Source organism: Hyaena hyaena, unplaced genomic scaffold (genome assembly GCF_003009895.1).
Source record: "Hyaena hyaena isolate Hyena2069 unplaced genomic scaffold, ASM300989v1 scaffold_521, whole genome shotgun sequence".
NCBI classification, from domain to species: domain Eukaryota; kingdom Metazoa; phylum Chordata; class Mammalia; order Carnivora; family Hyaenidae; genus Hyaena; species Hyaena hyaena.
Window position 1 is genome coordinate 894,201 of NW_024081153.1, and position 17,307 is coordinate 911,507.

General features: G+C 36.1%; 1 protein-coding gene and 1 non-coding gene across 7 annotated transcripts in view; one reads left to right on the top strand and one right to left on the bottom strand.

Annotated features, from left to right (window-relative positions):
* The window catches only part of DOCK7 (dedicator of cytokinesis 7), a 220,793-nt gene that overhangs the window by 31,723 nt on the left and 171,763 nt on the right, over positions 1 to 17,307 (bottom strand). For 4 of the 6 annotated variants that reach the window (XM_039255290.1, XM_039255287.1, XM_039255286.1 and 1 more), the window contains 8 exons: positions 13,877 to 14,059; positions 13,604 to 13,766; positions 8,398 to 8,494; positions 5,317 to 5,413; positions 5,064 to 5,198; positions 3,552 to 3,704; positions 804 to 962; positions 18 to 118 (listed from right to left, as the gene is read on the bottom strand). In XM_039255290.1, the coding sequence (XP_039111221.1) occupies positions 18 to 118; positions 804 to 962; positions 3,552 to 3,704; positions 5,064 to 5,198; positions 5,317 to 5,413; positions 8,398 to 8,494; positions 13,604 to 13,766; positions 13,877 to 14,059 (1,088 nt within the window). The remainder of the gene's footprint in view (positions 1 to 17; positions 119 to 803; positions 963 to 3,551; positions 3,705 to 5,063; positions 5,199 to 5,316; positions 5,414 to 8,397; positions 8,495 to 13,603; positions 13,767 to 13,876; positions 14,060 to 17,307) is intronic. The other 2 variants (XM_039255289.1, XM_039255288.1) reach the window with 1 other exon arrangement.
* LOC120247425 lies at positions 8,978 to 9,084 on the top strand. Its single transcript, XR_005532303.1, has one exon. It is a non-coding gene; the product is annotated as a U6 spliceosomal RNA (small nuclear RNA).

Genomic DNA, 17,307 nt, shown 5'->3' on the forward strand with positions numbered 1-17,307 from the left:
AATCAAACAAACGATACCTGTACATGAGATCAATCAACATTTCAGGATCCTCCTGGTGTTCCTTCATTTTAACAGTATCAGAAAGGATCATATGCAGATTGAAAACCAAATCTTGAACCTGAAGCAGAGAATTGTATGAGAAACATTCTTTAATTATCATTCATTCACAGTCACCACATTAGTTTGGAAGATATTTTAGATAAACATCTGAAGATTGCAAAACAAATAATATGATACTGATATAGTTCTAAGGGATGCGGGCATGCTAGAGTACGATGAGTGAAGGGTACTAAATTTATCCTAATTCCTCGGCTGGCTGGGTTTTGTTTTTGGTTTTGTTTTTTTCTTTCAATTTTCTCACCTGGACACAAGAACTAGAACTAACACGTAGGGATATAGAGGATTCAAGTGGAAAACACAAAAGGATATTCTCTCCTATGTTTCTTTGTTTCGGATTCTTCTAAAATGGAGTTTGTAAAAACTTTACTTTTTAAGGCAAATTACTGTTTCATTAAGAAATAGGAATAATATTTCATCATAAAGTTTTCTATTTGTTTATATTCGGTCTACTATTTGTTATATTTGTTATAAATTCACAGAATTACATACCAAAGATATCAACCTTTCCAAGAAGGAAGCATGGCTTATTGAAACAAAAGATTCAGCACTCTGTATGGCCTAGGATACGTGGCTTGAAAGAAAAATATAGATTCCTTCAGTAAAAGCAAAATTATTTAACAGTTTGGAAGCTGCCTATTTATAATCCTATTTCAACTAATTATCTAGGAAGTAGCGTTTCTGACCTGATCAGGAAATGTTGTTTCTCTCAATTCCAGATCTTCTTCAGCATACGTCAATATAGTCTTTAGAGAACGTCTTAAGAATTCCTCATTAAAATTTTGAGATGTGCCCACCAAAGAAGACAGTGACATGGTCACCTGCATTTTAACTCTAGCAAAGTTCTGTGACAGAGAAATTGTCAGGTCAGCATTTAATACAGAAAAGCTTAAAAGAAAAGAGTTTATATTTCTTTTAATTGCTAAACAAAAAAGTAAAAAAAAAAAAAATTCCAAATAGTTCTAAGTAATATTTTTAGAAATAAAATATCCATATGAAAATCTTATTTTAAAACTTTAAATACGACATAGAACTTAGAATTTTGCTAAGAATAATATGCTACAAACAGAGTAAAAAAACAAAAACAAAGCCATACATTAGAATTGAATTAATGGTGCCTGGGTGGCTCAGTTGGTTAAGCACCTAACTCTTGACTTTGGGTCAGGTCATGATCTCATGGTTCATGAGCTTGGGCCCCGCCCTGGGCTCTGCACTGACAGGGTGGAGTCTGACTGGGATTCTCTCTTCTCCTCTCCATCTGACCCCTCCTCCTCCCATGTGCATGCACGCTCTCTCTCAAAATAAATAAATAAGCTTAAAAAATGTATGGCGGGGGGGCATGGGTGGCTCAGTTGGTTAAGTGTAGGACTCCTGGTTTTGGCTCAGGTCATGATTCCAGGGTCAAGGGAACAAGCCCCACGCCTTCTTAAGATTCTTTCTCCATCTGCACCTCTCACCCACTTGCATGCATGTGTGCTCTTCTCGTTCTCTCTCTCTCTCCCATAAAAATGTATGAACTTTAGGGGGAAACAGAAATAAATAAAAGGCAGAATAAATAAGAAATAAACTCAAGGAAAGAACAAAAATCAGAAATAGAGAACATAAAATAGGAGCTTACATGTGAGCTCACAATACTTGAAAAAGAAAAAGATAAAATTGGTAAAAGAAAGAAAGGATGCCATAGAGAGCACATAAGGGATTACAGGACAGAGAAATTCTGAGAAAAGGAACCACAATAAAAAGAAAATTTAAAAGTGTTAAAAATGAAAAGAGAAAATGACAGAAAAAGGTAAAGCAAAACAGATCCAACATATGTATGCTCGGTACCCAGCAAAAAAATCCCAAACCCTGGAAGAAAATATTCAATTTTATATTCAAGAAAACATTCTAAAATAAATTGAAAGTAGATATCTGGCTGAGAAAATTAACAAATATTGGTCAATACCAAGACCCATTCTAGAACAGGTATTTAATTTTAAATATAAAGAAAGAATCCCTTGAGCAGCCAAGAGGGGAAAAGTTATTTAAAAGGGAAGAAAATAGGCTATCTTCAGATATCTCTACAACAATATGTAAAGCCAGAAAAAGATGATATTCAAGTATCTTTTTTTCTTTTTCCTATTAAGTGTTCTTTATCTGGCACATTTTACTGATCTTTCCCACCACCATCCTTTTTTTAAATTCAAAGTCTTAGGCAAAAAATTTCATAGCCGTCTTTGCTGTCCTGTAAGTACAGAAAGTATTAAACAACTGAGAATGTGAGTAATACTATTCCCAAGAACTGTCTTGAGTAAACAACTAGGGAAAATATTTAGCCAAATAAGAGGATTAAACAAACAAACAAAAAAGAACAGTTATGAATATCAGCTTACTAAATAAGAGATAGAAGAGAAATAAATCATTTGTAGGCTTTAAATCATCTCCTCAGTCCAACTGGACCAAAACCAAAAAAGGGTATAGAAAAATAGAATAATGTAATTAACAAGGTATATTTAACTCAGTACTCTGAAATAAAGAGCCCTTTCTTTTTAAATCCTTGTGTAACATTTCATGTCCACAGTACAAAAAAGGAGACATAGTGTCTACATTATATAATCACACTGCAATAAAACTAAAAATTAACATCCAAACTTTATAATAAAAGGGTCAGTCAACGTTTCCACTGAAAAGTACAAACTGGCCTGGGTTACTCAGTGGGTTAAGCATCTGACTTCAACTCAGGTCATGAACTTGCAGTTTGTGGGTTCGAGCCCTGCATCAGGCTCTGTGCTGATAGCTCAAAGCCTGGAGCCTGCTTCGGATTCTGTGTCTCCCTCTCTTGCTGTTCCTCCCCTGCTTGCACTCTGTCTGTCTCTCTCTCTTAAAAATACATTTTTTAAAAAGTACAAATTGAAATAAAAAATACCTACAAAACAAGAATATGAACAACTGTACGTTAGGATCAATGAGATACCCAAAAAAGTGCTTGAAGGACAATCCCGGGCCTTAAATACATACATAAGTAAAAATAAATGACTTGAACATGACTCAAAATTAGAAAAAAATACCAACACATGAATATATGTTAAAATAAAACACCTTAATGAAAGCATGAAATTCTTCAGACTGGTATATAATCATAAAATACCAAACCAAGACATTTAAACTTTTGATTTTCTTTATCTGTATTTTCTTTTTACTTAAGGATAATAATTAAATTTTCCAAAAGATCAAGATACATTTATATTCTAATTTGTACCACTATACGTTATCATTAGTAGGGAAAGCGAAATTGGAGATTCAGATTTTTAAGATATACACGTAATGAGAAATATCAAGACAGCCTAACATTAGTCTCAAAATACACACAAAAAATTCCATGCTCCCCCCAAAACACATTTACAAGATATCTGCAGGAGTTATATGTCATTATGAATTCAGAGCTAAATACTTACGTTCCCAATCTCAAAGTTCTGTCTCATAAGTAGGTACAGCGAGGCACTAGCGTGTGACCGTATTGTACTAATGCTGCTGCTACAGTGTCGGAGAAGCCGGAGGCATAAGTCAGCACACTGCTCCGTTTCTTCTTCGAACAAGAGTTCAGGGAACTGTAAAAACACAAACAAACAAAAACAAAAACCAAAAACACCAACACTGAATTTATGCAATAAAAGTTCCAGAGATACATTAATATAGCCTGAACTTGATGTGTTAGTATAGCCCAGTTTTAAAAAATAGTTCAGCAATATTTGCTAATTGGCTAATATTGACAGATTGGGATTGAATACTGATAATAATACTTATTAGTCTATAGTGTAATGTTGGACAATATCTCATCCATAAAATGGGCCTACGAATAAATCTACATGGGATTGTAAGACTATCTGAGATGAGACACTATGCACAAAACACTTAATATTGTAACCAACGTGTAATAATCCTAGAATGTGTTTTTATTAGAAAATGGTAGATAAGTAATTTTCATTAGTTAAAGCTTTAACAGCTCCGCATTCCATATTATTAGATGACTATAATGAAATAAATACCTTCAAGATTTAAGAATATACCTATGTTCAGAAAACCAACATAGGAAATAAATATTTGAAGTAGCTGAACAAACAGAAGTACCTCCTTTTCCATCTATGGGGTAAGTTAATGTCAATGGAATGAACTTATACTTGAAATTCTTTAATAAATCAAGGACAGACAGAAGGAGATAAAGAGAAAACAAGAAAAGCCTCATATTTTAAATCAGTTATTAATTTCAGTCTTTTCTCCACAAAAAAACTATTTTTTTTTAATTTTTTAATAGTTTATTTATTTTTGAGACAGAGAGAGACAGAGCATGAGTGGGGGAGGGGTAGAGAGAAAGGGAGACACAGAATCTGAAACAGGCTCCAGGCTCTGAGCTGTCAGCACAGAGCCTGACACCGGACTCGAACCAACGAACTATGAGATCAAGACCTGAGACGAAGTCGGATGCTTAACCGACTGAGCCATCCAGGAGCTTCTTTTCATTGTTATTTTTGAGAGAGGGGGAGAGGGAGATACAGAATCTGAAGCAGGCTTCAGGCTCCGAGCTCTCAGCACAAGCCTGATGTGGAGCTCGAACTCACAAACTGCGAGATCCTGACCTGAGCTGAAGTTGGACGCTTAACTGACTAAGCCACTCAGGCACCCCCAAAACTAATGTATGTATGTATGTATGTATGTATGTATGTATGTATGTATGTATGTATTTTTTAAACTAATGTTTTTTTAAACTCCAAACTGTTTAAACGTGATCCAAATAAGAGAGAACTGAAAAAGCAAGCAGTAAAAGAGAGGCAGAAAAGAATCATTGGTCTTAGGTGATTATTAGAATTTTTACTATATTAACCAAGGAGTGTGTTAAAGGATCTTAAGACAATATAAAGAAAGTAAGCAAAGTAAGCAAAATTGGACCTGCAGATACAAAAATAACCTACCTTTGAAACCAGGGCTCTCTGGGTAGCGAAACAGTGTTGCAGATAAACCGCACTTTGGTTACAGGCCATGCTATGTAGTAGGACTTTAAGCACCCCACCAAGGATGCTCTCTTTGGATTCTGTTACAGAAACTGTCTGCAATTTAAAAATAGATGAATTTTAAAAAGAGATGAATTATGGTTTAATAAATTCTTTTTGCACAACCCCAATTTACCAGATCTATAATTTTAATTCCTCTTGTTTATTTTCTTACCTGGACAACAATCTCTAATGTATCCAAAATGATTAGGTTTGCTTCAGTAGCCAGATTTCCATCAATCAGTGCTTCATGCTCAATCTCTGCTCTTGACCTAATAGAAAATATTATAAGTAAGTAGATTTACCTTTTAAAAGAGCCAATAGATCCACAATGCAAAGAAGACTTAAAGATACATAGAAATAAAAAACTTGGAACCATTTGTTAATATTTTCCTTAAAGAAAAATTTGTAAGGGAATAAAAGACAATATTTTACACATTATAAAGTGTTCTCTTTTCACCCCACATTTTGTCAACCATGTCAGTACAGATTTTCTCATCCTATTGTAGTTCCACAGTACCACTGAAAACATAAATGTTGAGCTTTCAGAGATGTGGCAAACGCAGGAGCACACTGTTTTATTCTGAATGGTATGGACACTAGGTGGTGCCATATGGGCTTGTATTTAGGGGTGCTTCACGTAAAGCAATACTCAAAATGTTTAGTGTTCATCTTACCGTTTCAAGGATTTTCAATATATTTATTTAGGATAAAAGAACTTACTTTTTTTCCCCAAATTGTCATCTAATTTCTTGTATCAAAAATACAAAAAATTTTGCTACAAAACTTTTGCTATAGAAAGTGATTTAACTCTTCCCCTAAACTCTATACAGAATCACTCAATAGAAACAAAGCAAATTGATGCAATAAAGCAGTATTCTTAAAGACTAGTATTTATTAAAAATATAAAGAGTAATATTAAGAATACTACATATGATTTACAGGTAAAATTGACATTTACTTTAGTAGCCATATAAACATATATGTAATGTTTACATATATATATACATATAAACTAACAGTTAAATCTACTTGTTTGTAGACAAAACAAACACGTAAATCAAGGTGGAAGTACAAGAACATATTAAATGCTAACTTTTCAAAATCTCTGGTTGTTCAAACCTCTGAATCTTTATTACTGCCACTTAGGAGAACAGTTCATGAATTTATGTTTTATAAATTAAAGGAGAAAATACAACATAGTTAGAATTAACTTGGGAAATATATATATATATGTTCAAACTTAAAATTTCAGCAAGATTTTGTGAAGAAACACGACAATAACAAGATGGTTTAAACAAAAAGAATCAGGAAAACACCACACACACACACACACACACACACACACAGAGGCCTTTCTTAAAACACAGTAAGGTATGTAGAGAAAACACATTATACAATTGCAAAAGAAAGCAATATACTAATATTATAGTACCTGGCTGCTTTGTGATTTTTTTTTTTAAGTTTATTTATTTTGAGAGAGAGAAAGCACATATGTGTGCCAGCAGAGAAGGGGCAGAGAGAGGAGAGAGAATCCCAAGCAGGCTCTATGCTGTCAATACAGAGCCCCACTTGGGGCTCGAACTCACAAACTGTGAGATCATGATCTGAACCAAACAAAAAAGTCAGATGCTCAACTCACTGAGCCACCTGTCACCTCTACATTTTGTGATTTCTAAAAAACAAAACAAAACTGGAAAAATAATGAAAGAAATGGACTTGAGGAGACAAGGAGAAAAAAGTGGACATACTCAAAGCAAATTTTAAAATATTTATATTGTATTCAATACCTGCTGTAGTCTGAGTATTTGTGTCACCACAAAATTCCTATGTTGACAATCAAAGGCCCAAGGTGACAGTATTAGCAAGTGGGGCCTTTGGAAGGTAATTAGGTCATCAGGGCAGAGCCCTCATGAATGGGGATTAGTGTCTTTATAAAAGAGACCGAAGGAGTTTGCCTGCCCTTCCACCACACAGTCATGGCATTCTTGCTGTAACCCTGAAGGGGGCCTTCACCAGACATCAAACTGATAGCGCCATGATCTTGGACTTCCTGGCTTTCAGAATTGTCAGAAATAAAGTTCTGTTGTTTATAAGCAATTCACTGTGTTCTATTTTGTTATAGCAGTCTGAAGAGACTAAGACAGTTTCTGATAATCCAAACTCTCACCTATATGGTACCAAGTCTGTGATTTCTCACTCTACTGGCTTGCACAAGGCAGTGTTTCCTATGGTCTATGAGGTCACTATCTGTGAACTAGTGTTTCTGCAAGTTTATCTGTGAGTGTCTTTGAAAGCCTGGTCTGAAGATGGTCCTCAGGTAGGATGACCAAGCAGCCCGCTTTACTTTAGGACAGGACTGAAGGATTCCCTGGGATATGAACATTCAGTGCTAACACTGGGTGTAGTACTAGGCAAACCTGAATGAGTAGGTCACCATATTCTCAAAGTTTACTGGGCCAGTCAAGCTACTTGAGGGCTAAATTGTAGTTACAAATTATTAAGACAAAAATTTTAGCCTCTTGACTCAAGGCCAAGTTTCAAGCTAAGCAATTTTACCTGAGGTTACATGGGCAGTAAGAAGGGTCCCTTACACTGAAGGTACAGTTCTTTAGGTACAGCTCTTAGGAAGTGCATTTTTAGTTGTTTCTGGCAGTAGGGTCAGTTAGTGTACCTAGTTTACCTCCATGCTAGGAACAGAAGACCTGTAGTGTTTTGTCTTTCCTTAATTATATTTTAAGCTCCAAGAGGACAAAGCTTGGCTTTCTAATTCTTGGATCCCTGAAATAGGAAGTTCAGTATACTCCCAAAATACATTAAAAATTATTGCAGAATGTATTTCAAAGGCATATTTTTAGAAACAATTGTTGGGAAACAAAATGGGTAACCATTTTGCTTTACTATACCACATGAAGAACTCTTCCCCCTAATATTTTTTAATCTAAAATTTAAACATTAAATATAACTGGCGTGCCTGGGTGTCTCAGTTAAGTGTCCAACTCTTGATTTTGGCTCAGGTCATGATCTCACGGTTCATGGGATTGAGGCTGTCAGCACAGAGCCTGCTTGGGATTCATTCTCATTCTCTCTCTCTGTCCCTCCCCTGCTCACAAATAAATAGACATTAAAAAATTAAACTATTTTGTTGTATAAGATTTGAATACCTAACATACATAAAACAACAGTAAAATCAGCCATCTTCCTCCTGCATTTGAAATCCATCAAGCCCATCATAACATAAAACAGAATATATTACTTGTCAAGCTTCTCAGTGTTTTGACGCCAGTGAGTCATATCCTTTCTCCACCTCAGATTTTCTTGACTTCCAAAGGCACTTCCAGATGGGCTTCTCTCTGTCAAAGGAATTTCAAAACCATTTTAAAAATGTTATTTCATTTGGACCACCTATATGTATATCTGCAAATATATAAGACATACTGCACAATGTTAACTTTATACACAGCCATTTTATCTTCAGTACAAGTCACAAAAGCCAACAATGGTGTTTTTTATTAAAACTTTTTATAGGGCGCCTAGGTGGCTCAGTCAGTTAAGTATCCAGCCTCAGCTTATGTCATTATCTCATGGCTCGTGAGTTTGAGCCCCACAGCAGGCTCTGTGCTGACAGCTTGGAGCCAGAAGCCTTCTTCAGATTCTGTGTCTCCCTCTCTCTCTGCCCTTCCCCTGCTCACATACACTCTCTCGAAAGTAAATAAACATTAAATTTTTTTTAAATTTTGTAACAGTTATAGCAGAAATATATTTATTAACTGTAATATGAAAAAACAAACAAACCCTCTTTCATATTAGCAAACTTTTAAAAACTGTTTTCTCTAGTGCTCGCTTCGGCAGCACATATACTAAAATTGGAACGATACAGAGAAGATTAGCATGGCCCCTGCGCAAGGATGACACGCAAATTCGTGAAGCGTTCCATATTTTTTAGCAGCACTCTCAACAATAGCTAAAACATGGAAAGAGCCTAAGTGTCCATCAACGGACGAATGGATCAAGAAGATGTGGTTTATCTATACCATGGAATACTACATGGCAATGAGAAACAATGAAATCTGGCCATGTGTAGCAACATGGATGGACCTTGAGGGTGTTATGCTGAGCGAAATAAGTCAGGCAGAGAAGGACAAATATCATATGTTTGCACGTATAGGAGGATTAGGAGGAACTTGACGGAGGAACAAGGGGGAGAAGAAGGGCGGAAATGGTGGGGGAAAGGGAGAGAGGCAAACCATGAGAGACTCTTGAATGCTGACAAAAACTGAGGACTGATGGATGTGGGGGGGAGGGGGGATGGGCATGGAGGAGGGCACTTTGGGGATGAGCACTGAGTGTTATGTAGAAACTAATTTGACAATAAACTATTTGTAAAAAAAAAAAAAAAAAACTGTTTTCTCTAAACCTAAACTATGGCTCTATGTGGGCCTTATAAGAAGTTATTTCCTACCACTCTCCCTCCTGCTTATGCCACCACATTTATTTTGTGTGTTTTCTGTTTATATAGCCTAACTCTATATGCTCCTGATTTAGAACCTCTGCAATGGTGGTTGTTCCTCTTATGTGACTGTGCTTCCTACAAATTTTCACTAGCCAGTCATTCATCTTCCACAGAAAAATCTTCCCCAACTCTCCAATACTTTCTTTCCTCTTAATTGGCTTTAGTTGTTAGCACAGCACTAAGGATCACTTAAGAATGCAGATTATGCCTATTTTGTCCACCCTTTTATGTTTAGGGTTGACAAGGTGTATGGCAATACTGAAGTTCAATAAGCTGTTGCTTATTATAGAAACAAAATAAGGATTACTAAAGTAATTACTTCCTCTGGTCCACAGAAGGCAGACAGGAGAAAGATGGGGCTTTCTCCCAAGGCTTCTAGGATGGAAAGCAGACAGAAGAATGCTGAGGGCTCGGAGCGCCTGGGTGGCACAGTCGGTTAAGCGTCCAACTTCAGCTCAGGTCATGATCTCACGGTTTGTGGGTTTGAGCCCCGCATCAGGCTCTGTGCTGACGGCTAGCTCAGAGCCTGGAGACTGTTTCAGATTCTGTGTCTCCCTCTCTCTCTGACCCTCCCCTGCTCACACTGTCTCTCTCAGAAATAAAAAATTAAATTAAATTAAAAAAAAAAAGAATGCTGAGGGCTCCTGGAAGGGGCCACAGCCACAGAACTGGGTTATACAAATCCAGCAGAAGTGAAGAAAAGTATTGAGAATTGTGGAGAGATTCATTCTTAAATGAAGGAAATTAGCCATGATTTCAGGATATCAACTAGAAAACTAAATGCTTCTTTTTGAAAAACCTGAGACTTTAAATTGGTTGGGAGGATGGAAAAAAAAGGAAAGTACAAATTTAGAGTCCAAATAAAAATTTTAAAACTAATGGGAAACAGGGCACCTGGGTGGCTCAGTCAGTTAAGAATCCAACTCTTAGGGGCGCCTGGGTGGCTTAGTCGGTTAAGCGTCCGGCTTTCGCTTAGGTCATGATCTCGCGGTTCGTGGGTTCGAGCCCCGCGTCGGGCTCTGTGCTGACTGCCAGCACAGAGCCTGGAGACTGTTTCAGTCTGTGACTCCCTCTCTCTCTGACCCTCCCCTGCTCACGCTGTCTCTCTCTCTCTCTCTCTCTCTCCTAGAAATAAATAAAACATTAAAAAAAATTTAAAAAAAAAAAAAAGAATCCAACTCTTAATTTTGGCTTAGGTCATGATCCCAAGGTCATGGGTTTGAGCCCCAAGTTGGACTCTGAGCTGATAGCATGGAGGCTGCTTGGAATTCTCTCTCTCTCCTCTCCTCTCTACTCCTCCCCACACTTGTGTGTGTGCTCTCGCTCTCTCAAAATAAACTTAAAAAAAAAAATGAGAAGCAAATCTGTCACACAATAAAGGACATGTCTGAATATGTCTTCTGCTTTCTCTCCCTTCTCTTTCTTTTTCTCCTTCCTTTTTTATTATAAAATCTCTATATTTAAAAAATTTTGTACAAGAAAACAAAAAAAGATATGCCTATATTTGCCCAGTTAACAAAACAAATATCTGGGATGTATTTACATCTTTATCATTAACTCCTCCCACCCCCCATGAAATTGTCCTTCATCTCTAAGGTAACAATATCTATCATTAGGTGACATGCCTTGGATGTCCAAATGTAAATAAGAATTGCAAAGGTCTTATTTTTCTAAGAACTTCAATTTTAAAAAAAATTAAGATACAACTGACATATGACATTATATTAGTTTCAGGTGTACAATATGATTCAATATGTGTATATTTATGAAATGATCACCACTATAAATCTAGTTAACATCCATCACCATATATTATAATTTTCTTATGAGAACTCAAAACCTACTCTCTTAGTAACTTTGAAACATACAATATGGTATAAACTGTAGTCACCATGCTATACATTACATTACATGCTATTCCCAGTACTTAAGTATTTTATAACTGGATGTGTGTACCTCTTGACACCTCCATCCACTCTTCCCTCCCCTTCCCCCACACCTAGGGCAAACACTTACAGAGGTATCTAGGAGTTTATTCATTTATTTATTTTAGATTCTACATAGAGAATTTCAATTCTTACATTCAAACAAAGATAGCTGTCCTAAGGCCACAGGTTTAAAAACATACTGCTAACAGTTCCATTCTTTCCAACAAGAAACTTTATTATATTTTTAAAAATTTTTAATGTTTTATTTATTTCTGAGAGAGAGAGCGAGCGTGAGCAGGGAAGGGTCAGAGAGAGAGGGGGAGATACAGAATCTGAAACAGGCTCTAGGCTCTGAGCTGGCTGTCAGCACAGAGCACGATGCAAGGCTTGAACCCATGAACCATGAGATCATAACCTGAGCCAAAGTCGGACGCTCAACCGACTGAGCCATTCAGGCACCTCCCAACAAGAAACTTTAGAAAGACGTGCAGTAGAATATATAGAACACTACATTGGAAGTCAAAAGAGCCTGGTTTTGTCACTTGGTTTAAGACTGCAGACAAGTTATGTACCTCTGTTGAGTTTTATTTTCTTTAACTTAAAGGTTGAGAATAATCTTTCATTAGATTTTGGTAATTAAATGACCTAAATAAAAGTTCATTTTCACATTTTTTTTTAATGTTTACTCATTTTTGAGGGACAGCGAGAGACAGAGCGTGACTGGTGGAGGGGGAGAGAAAGGGAGACACAGAATCTGAAGACAGGCTCCAGTCTCTGAGCTGTCAGCACAGAGCCCAATGTGGGGCTTGAACCCACAATCTGTGAGATCATGAACTGAGGCGAAGTCCTACACTTAACCAACTGAGCCACCCAGGGGCCCTTCATTTTCATACTTTTTTAGAAGATTGTTGTACATAATAAATCTGTAAGTACACTGTAGGCTGCATATAACTAAAGTGGAAAAAAAAAAAAAAACCAATGGTGCTTTTAATCCCAAAGGCAAAGATTCTGTATTATGATGAAATTCCAATCATAAGTAGCATATAAAAGATATTTAAGTTAATTTGAATAAATGATCACTATGTTTATGGCCTTATCAAAAAAACATTAAAAATATTCATGTAAATGTGCTTTCCAATTTAATCAAATATACATTGAACTATCAGGATATGTCATGTACACAGATGACTAGGCTATGTCTCTGACCCTAAGGAAATCTCAGCAACATCATTATTTGCCACTTTAGAATTTACAAAATGTTTAAACCAACATGGTCACTACAAAGATGACAACATCAGTTAGTTACACTACCTTCTAAATTCTCAAAACAATCACAAGTGGATGGGGAACAGGAAAGTGAGGAGATGGACTGACTTGGCCAGGGTTATGTGGCTAAGCAGTACCTAGGATTAGAAACAGGCCTCAAATGCCACTAAATGGCTTCTCTCTCTCTGATATCTGAGTCTGAGGGACAATATCTTTCTCTGAAATACATGCTGTTTTAATTCATTATATAAACTAGGAAATTTTTAAGAGTAAAAAGTGGTGCTATGTAGCAAGTATGGCACCAGGAGTGAATTCTAATGTCAGTTATGGACTCTGGGTGATAATGATGTATCAGTGCAGGTTCACCAGCTATAACAGGTGTACCACTCTGCTGAGGGATGTCGATAACAGGGAAGGCTATGCCTGTGTCGTAGAGAGTACATAGGAAATCTCCATGCTGTTAGCTCAATTTTGCTATGAACCTAAAACTGCTTTTAAAAAGTTTATTTTAAAAGATAAGCAATGCTATTCATAATCACATAAGGACAATAGGAATAAACTGAGACCATCCAGAACAAATCAGGAAATACGTTCACCCTATTCAGGACTCCAATTTGAATTCCTACAGAGAAATGGTTATTCAAGTTAACTCAGAGTTTCATTTAAAACTTTTTTAAAAAAAGTATAGAATCACTGAAGATATGCAACAATGATCACTGTAATAAATACTTCAAAGAAACAGAAAAAATTCTCACCAGAAGGAGAAGATATTGTGTACGTACCAAGCTGCCCTCGGCTTCGGCGCACCATTTCTTGCCTAGCACCTATACTCCCAAGAATAGCTTCTTCAAGCTTTGCTCTCATGTCTTTTGATTTCTTGAAGGTCAAACTATTCATTCTTTCAAACACTTTCTTTCCCTAAAATTTAAACATTAGAAAAGAAGAGGGATTGAAGAAATTTCCTTCCTTCTTTTCCGCATTATGTTTTCTTTCTCTTTCTTCACTGCAATGGCATAGTGATCACTTACTTTGTACTCAAAGCAAGATACGCAGAGGTAAAGCAAATCTAACAGCCGGTTTAGCTGTAGGACTGAGAGATCTGTGAACCACTTTTGTAGAACCGTCTCATCTGCATTCTTGAGAACCCAAAGTAGACAGATCAAAAGGCTCCGACTTGATTCTGCTGAAAAGGTTGTGTGTTGCCTACCACTCTGAAAATAAACAGTAGAATGAGACAGACTGATCAATGGCCATTTCTTTTTGGGGGTTGTCAGCTGTTTTCTTCTAATTGCAATAAAGCAAAAAATTGCTTAAAAAATCAAATATTTACAAAGAACTATTTGGTTTAGCTAATACCTGAATAAGTCATATAGGAAACTTAAACTTAAGGTCCTGAAGTTTAATAAACTTTTCCTGGCATTGAAAGATTGTTTTAATTTATGGTAGGGATTCCAGTAGATAATAAACACTAAAAGAAACAAGGGAAAAAGATAACAGATCCACTATTAAAACTAAGATACCTATTTTCATCGTGTCTAATATGGTAAAAAAAAAAAAAAAACTCCATAAAAGTGATATAAGAATAGAATAGAATAGTAATAACAAAATGTTTATCAGGTTTAAAGAACCATGGTTTCCTCTCAAGGGCCGCTGACAAAAGGGAAGAGTCTTAGACCATACATAAATAAAAAGCACTTTCACTTAGAGAAATAAGGTGAAGGTGTTATTTTCAGTCTTCAGTCTGCATGAATTAATACAGCATGTGAAATACAAATGAAAAACTAAGAATAAAAATTTGTCTCAATATCACTTATTCCATATTTACTCTGTTTTAATCATCATGCTAAGCTCTTTCTGTATATTATTTCATTTAGTCCTCCAACAATACTACCAAGCAGGCTGTATCATCTCAATTTTACAGACAAGAATATAGGATGACAGTAACTGTGATGATGATGACAAAACAGAACATTTGAGATGTGCTGGACACTGTGCTAATCACTTCTTATTTGATTCTCATAACAATTACGGAGATGGTATTAATCACTGTTCATTTCTAGTTTAAAGGTAAAGAAATGAAAACCTAGAGATTAAGCCAAGATTTTAGTCCAGGTTAACCAGACTCCAAAGCCTATTATCTTCACCATTATACTACATTCTAATATTTGGTTAAGTGAATATACTAATAATAAGAAAGCACTGGAAGGAATGTTGAGAAGACAAAGGGAAGTTTAACATACTTAACTGTTGAAGTCATGATCTTAACTACTACCCTACTCTCTCCTCCATCCTGAATGATAAAAATGATAGCAGTCTACTCTTCTATGATGCTTAGTCTGTGGTAGGCACTGTACTGAACACTTTATGCATATTAACTTATTTATCCTTCACACCCATTCAAAGAGATTATTCACCCCATCTTACAGACAAAAAACCAAGACACCAACGGTATTCTGCACAGGTATTTTGCATTAAGTAGCAGGCTGAGATTCAAATGCAGAAAGTGTGGCTCCAGAGAGAAATCAAGCACTTATCTATGTTCACTATGCTTGCACATATAAGTGAATTCACCTATATAAACTCACTTAACCAAATTACACAATAATCAAATTAAAAACTCAATAGGTTGATTTAATGTAGTAATAGGTACAGTTAAGGAGAGAATTAGTGAACTGGGAGATAGATCAAAAGCAACAACCCAGTATGAACAACAGGTTAACAACATGATGGACTATACAGAAGAACAGAAGAGTCACAGAGGATGCAACAGAGGACTAACATAAGTTTAACTGGAATACAAAGGAAGAGAGACAGAATGAAGAAGATAATTGAGAATTTATAGAACTGAAGACACTGAAGTCCAAAAAATACCAACTGGGACAAACATAAAGAAATTCAAAACTAGATGCAACAGAATGAAACCACGGAAGACCAATTCTAAGGAGAATATCACAAAAAAGAGGGGGGGAAAGACAGATTATTTTATTTTTTATTTATTTCTAGGAGAGAGAGAGACAGCGTGAGCAGGGGAGGGTCGAAAGAAAGGGAGACACAGACTCTGAAACAGGCTCCAGGCTCTGAGCTGGCAGTCAGCACAGAGCCCTACTCGGGACTTGAACCCATGAACCGCGAGATCATGACCTAAGCGAAAGTCGGGTGCTTAACCGACTAAGCCACCCAGGCGCCCCCAGATTATCTTTAAGGACGCAATAGTTCAACATGTTTTTTTGTTTGTCTTTTTTTTTTTTTTTTTTTTTTTTTAAGCAAGAAAACATGAGCAGGGAAAGGACAAGGGTAGAGGTTTTGTTTTGTTTTTTATTAACTAGTTTATTTATTTATTTATTGTTTTGAGAGAGAGTGAGGGAACTCAAGAGTGAGCTGGGGAGGGGCAGAGAGAGTGAGAAGGAGAGAGAGAATTCCAAGCAGGCTCCATGCTGTCAGTGTAGAGCTCGAGCTCATAAACTGTGAGACTAAGATCTGAGCTGAAATCAAGAGTCAGATGCTTAACCAACTGACCCATCCAAGTGCCCCAAGACACAGCTAAAGCAGTAATGGAGGGATGTTTGGGTGGTGCAGTCAGTTAAGTGACTGACTCTTGATTTAGGCTTAAGTCATGATCTCACCATTCTTGAATTTGAGCCTCATACCTGGCTCCCCAGAGTCTGCTTCGGATTCTCTCTCTGCCTCCCCCTCCCTCCCCACTTACATTCTTTCTCTCTCTCTCAAAATAAATAAACTTTAAAAAGAAAAAAAAAGTAGCAGTAATAGAAATGAAAAGACAGTGGAGACAAAGCCCTTAGCATGATGAGAGAAAACAGGAAACTCTGATGCTATTTCAAAAAAAATAAATAAAAAATAAAAACCTTAAGAATCAAGGCCAAATAAAGATATTTTTCAAAGAAACACAGAAAGTTCATCACCACAGCACAGGAAATTCTAAAGGATACCTTTCACAAAGAAGAGTATTTCTTATGGAAGTTCACAAATTTGGGGAAAAAGCAAATACAGTGGTGAACACATGTGCAATCTAAATGATAATTTATATAGCCATAATAGTAATAATAATGTCTTTTGAGGTTTAATGATATATACTATTAAAATGCATAAAAACAGCATTTAAGTAGGCAGAAAGGTAAATAATCACCCTGCTCTTATATCCTTCTATTAACCAATGTGGAAGTAAGGGTAATGATTAAATGAGACTAGAATTTAATTTAAGGAAGCATACAGTGATTTGTAATACAGTCAAAAAAAGAAATGGAATGTGTGACTTTGAAACTAAAAGAAAGGAAAAAATAGAAAAAAATAAATGGAAGGAAAAAATAATCTAAAAGAAAATAATAAATGAGACAAAAAGATATATGGGGTGGGACAATATGAAGTAAAATTAAAGAATGTTATGTACATTAAATTTAGTTATATCAAATTAAGTAGATTTTATTTTATTAAAAAAATTAAT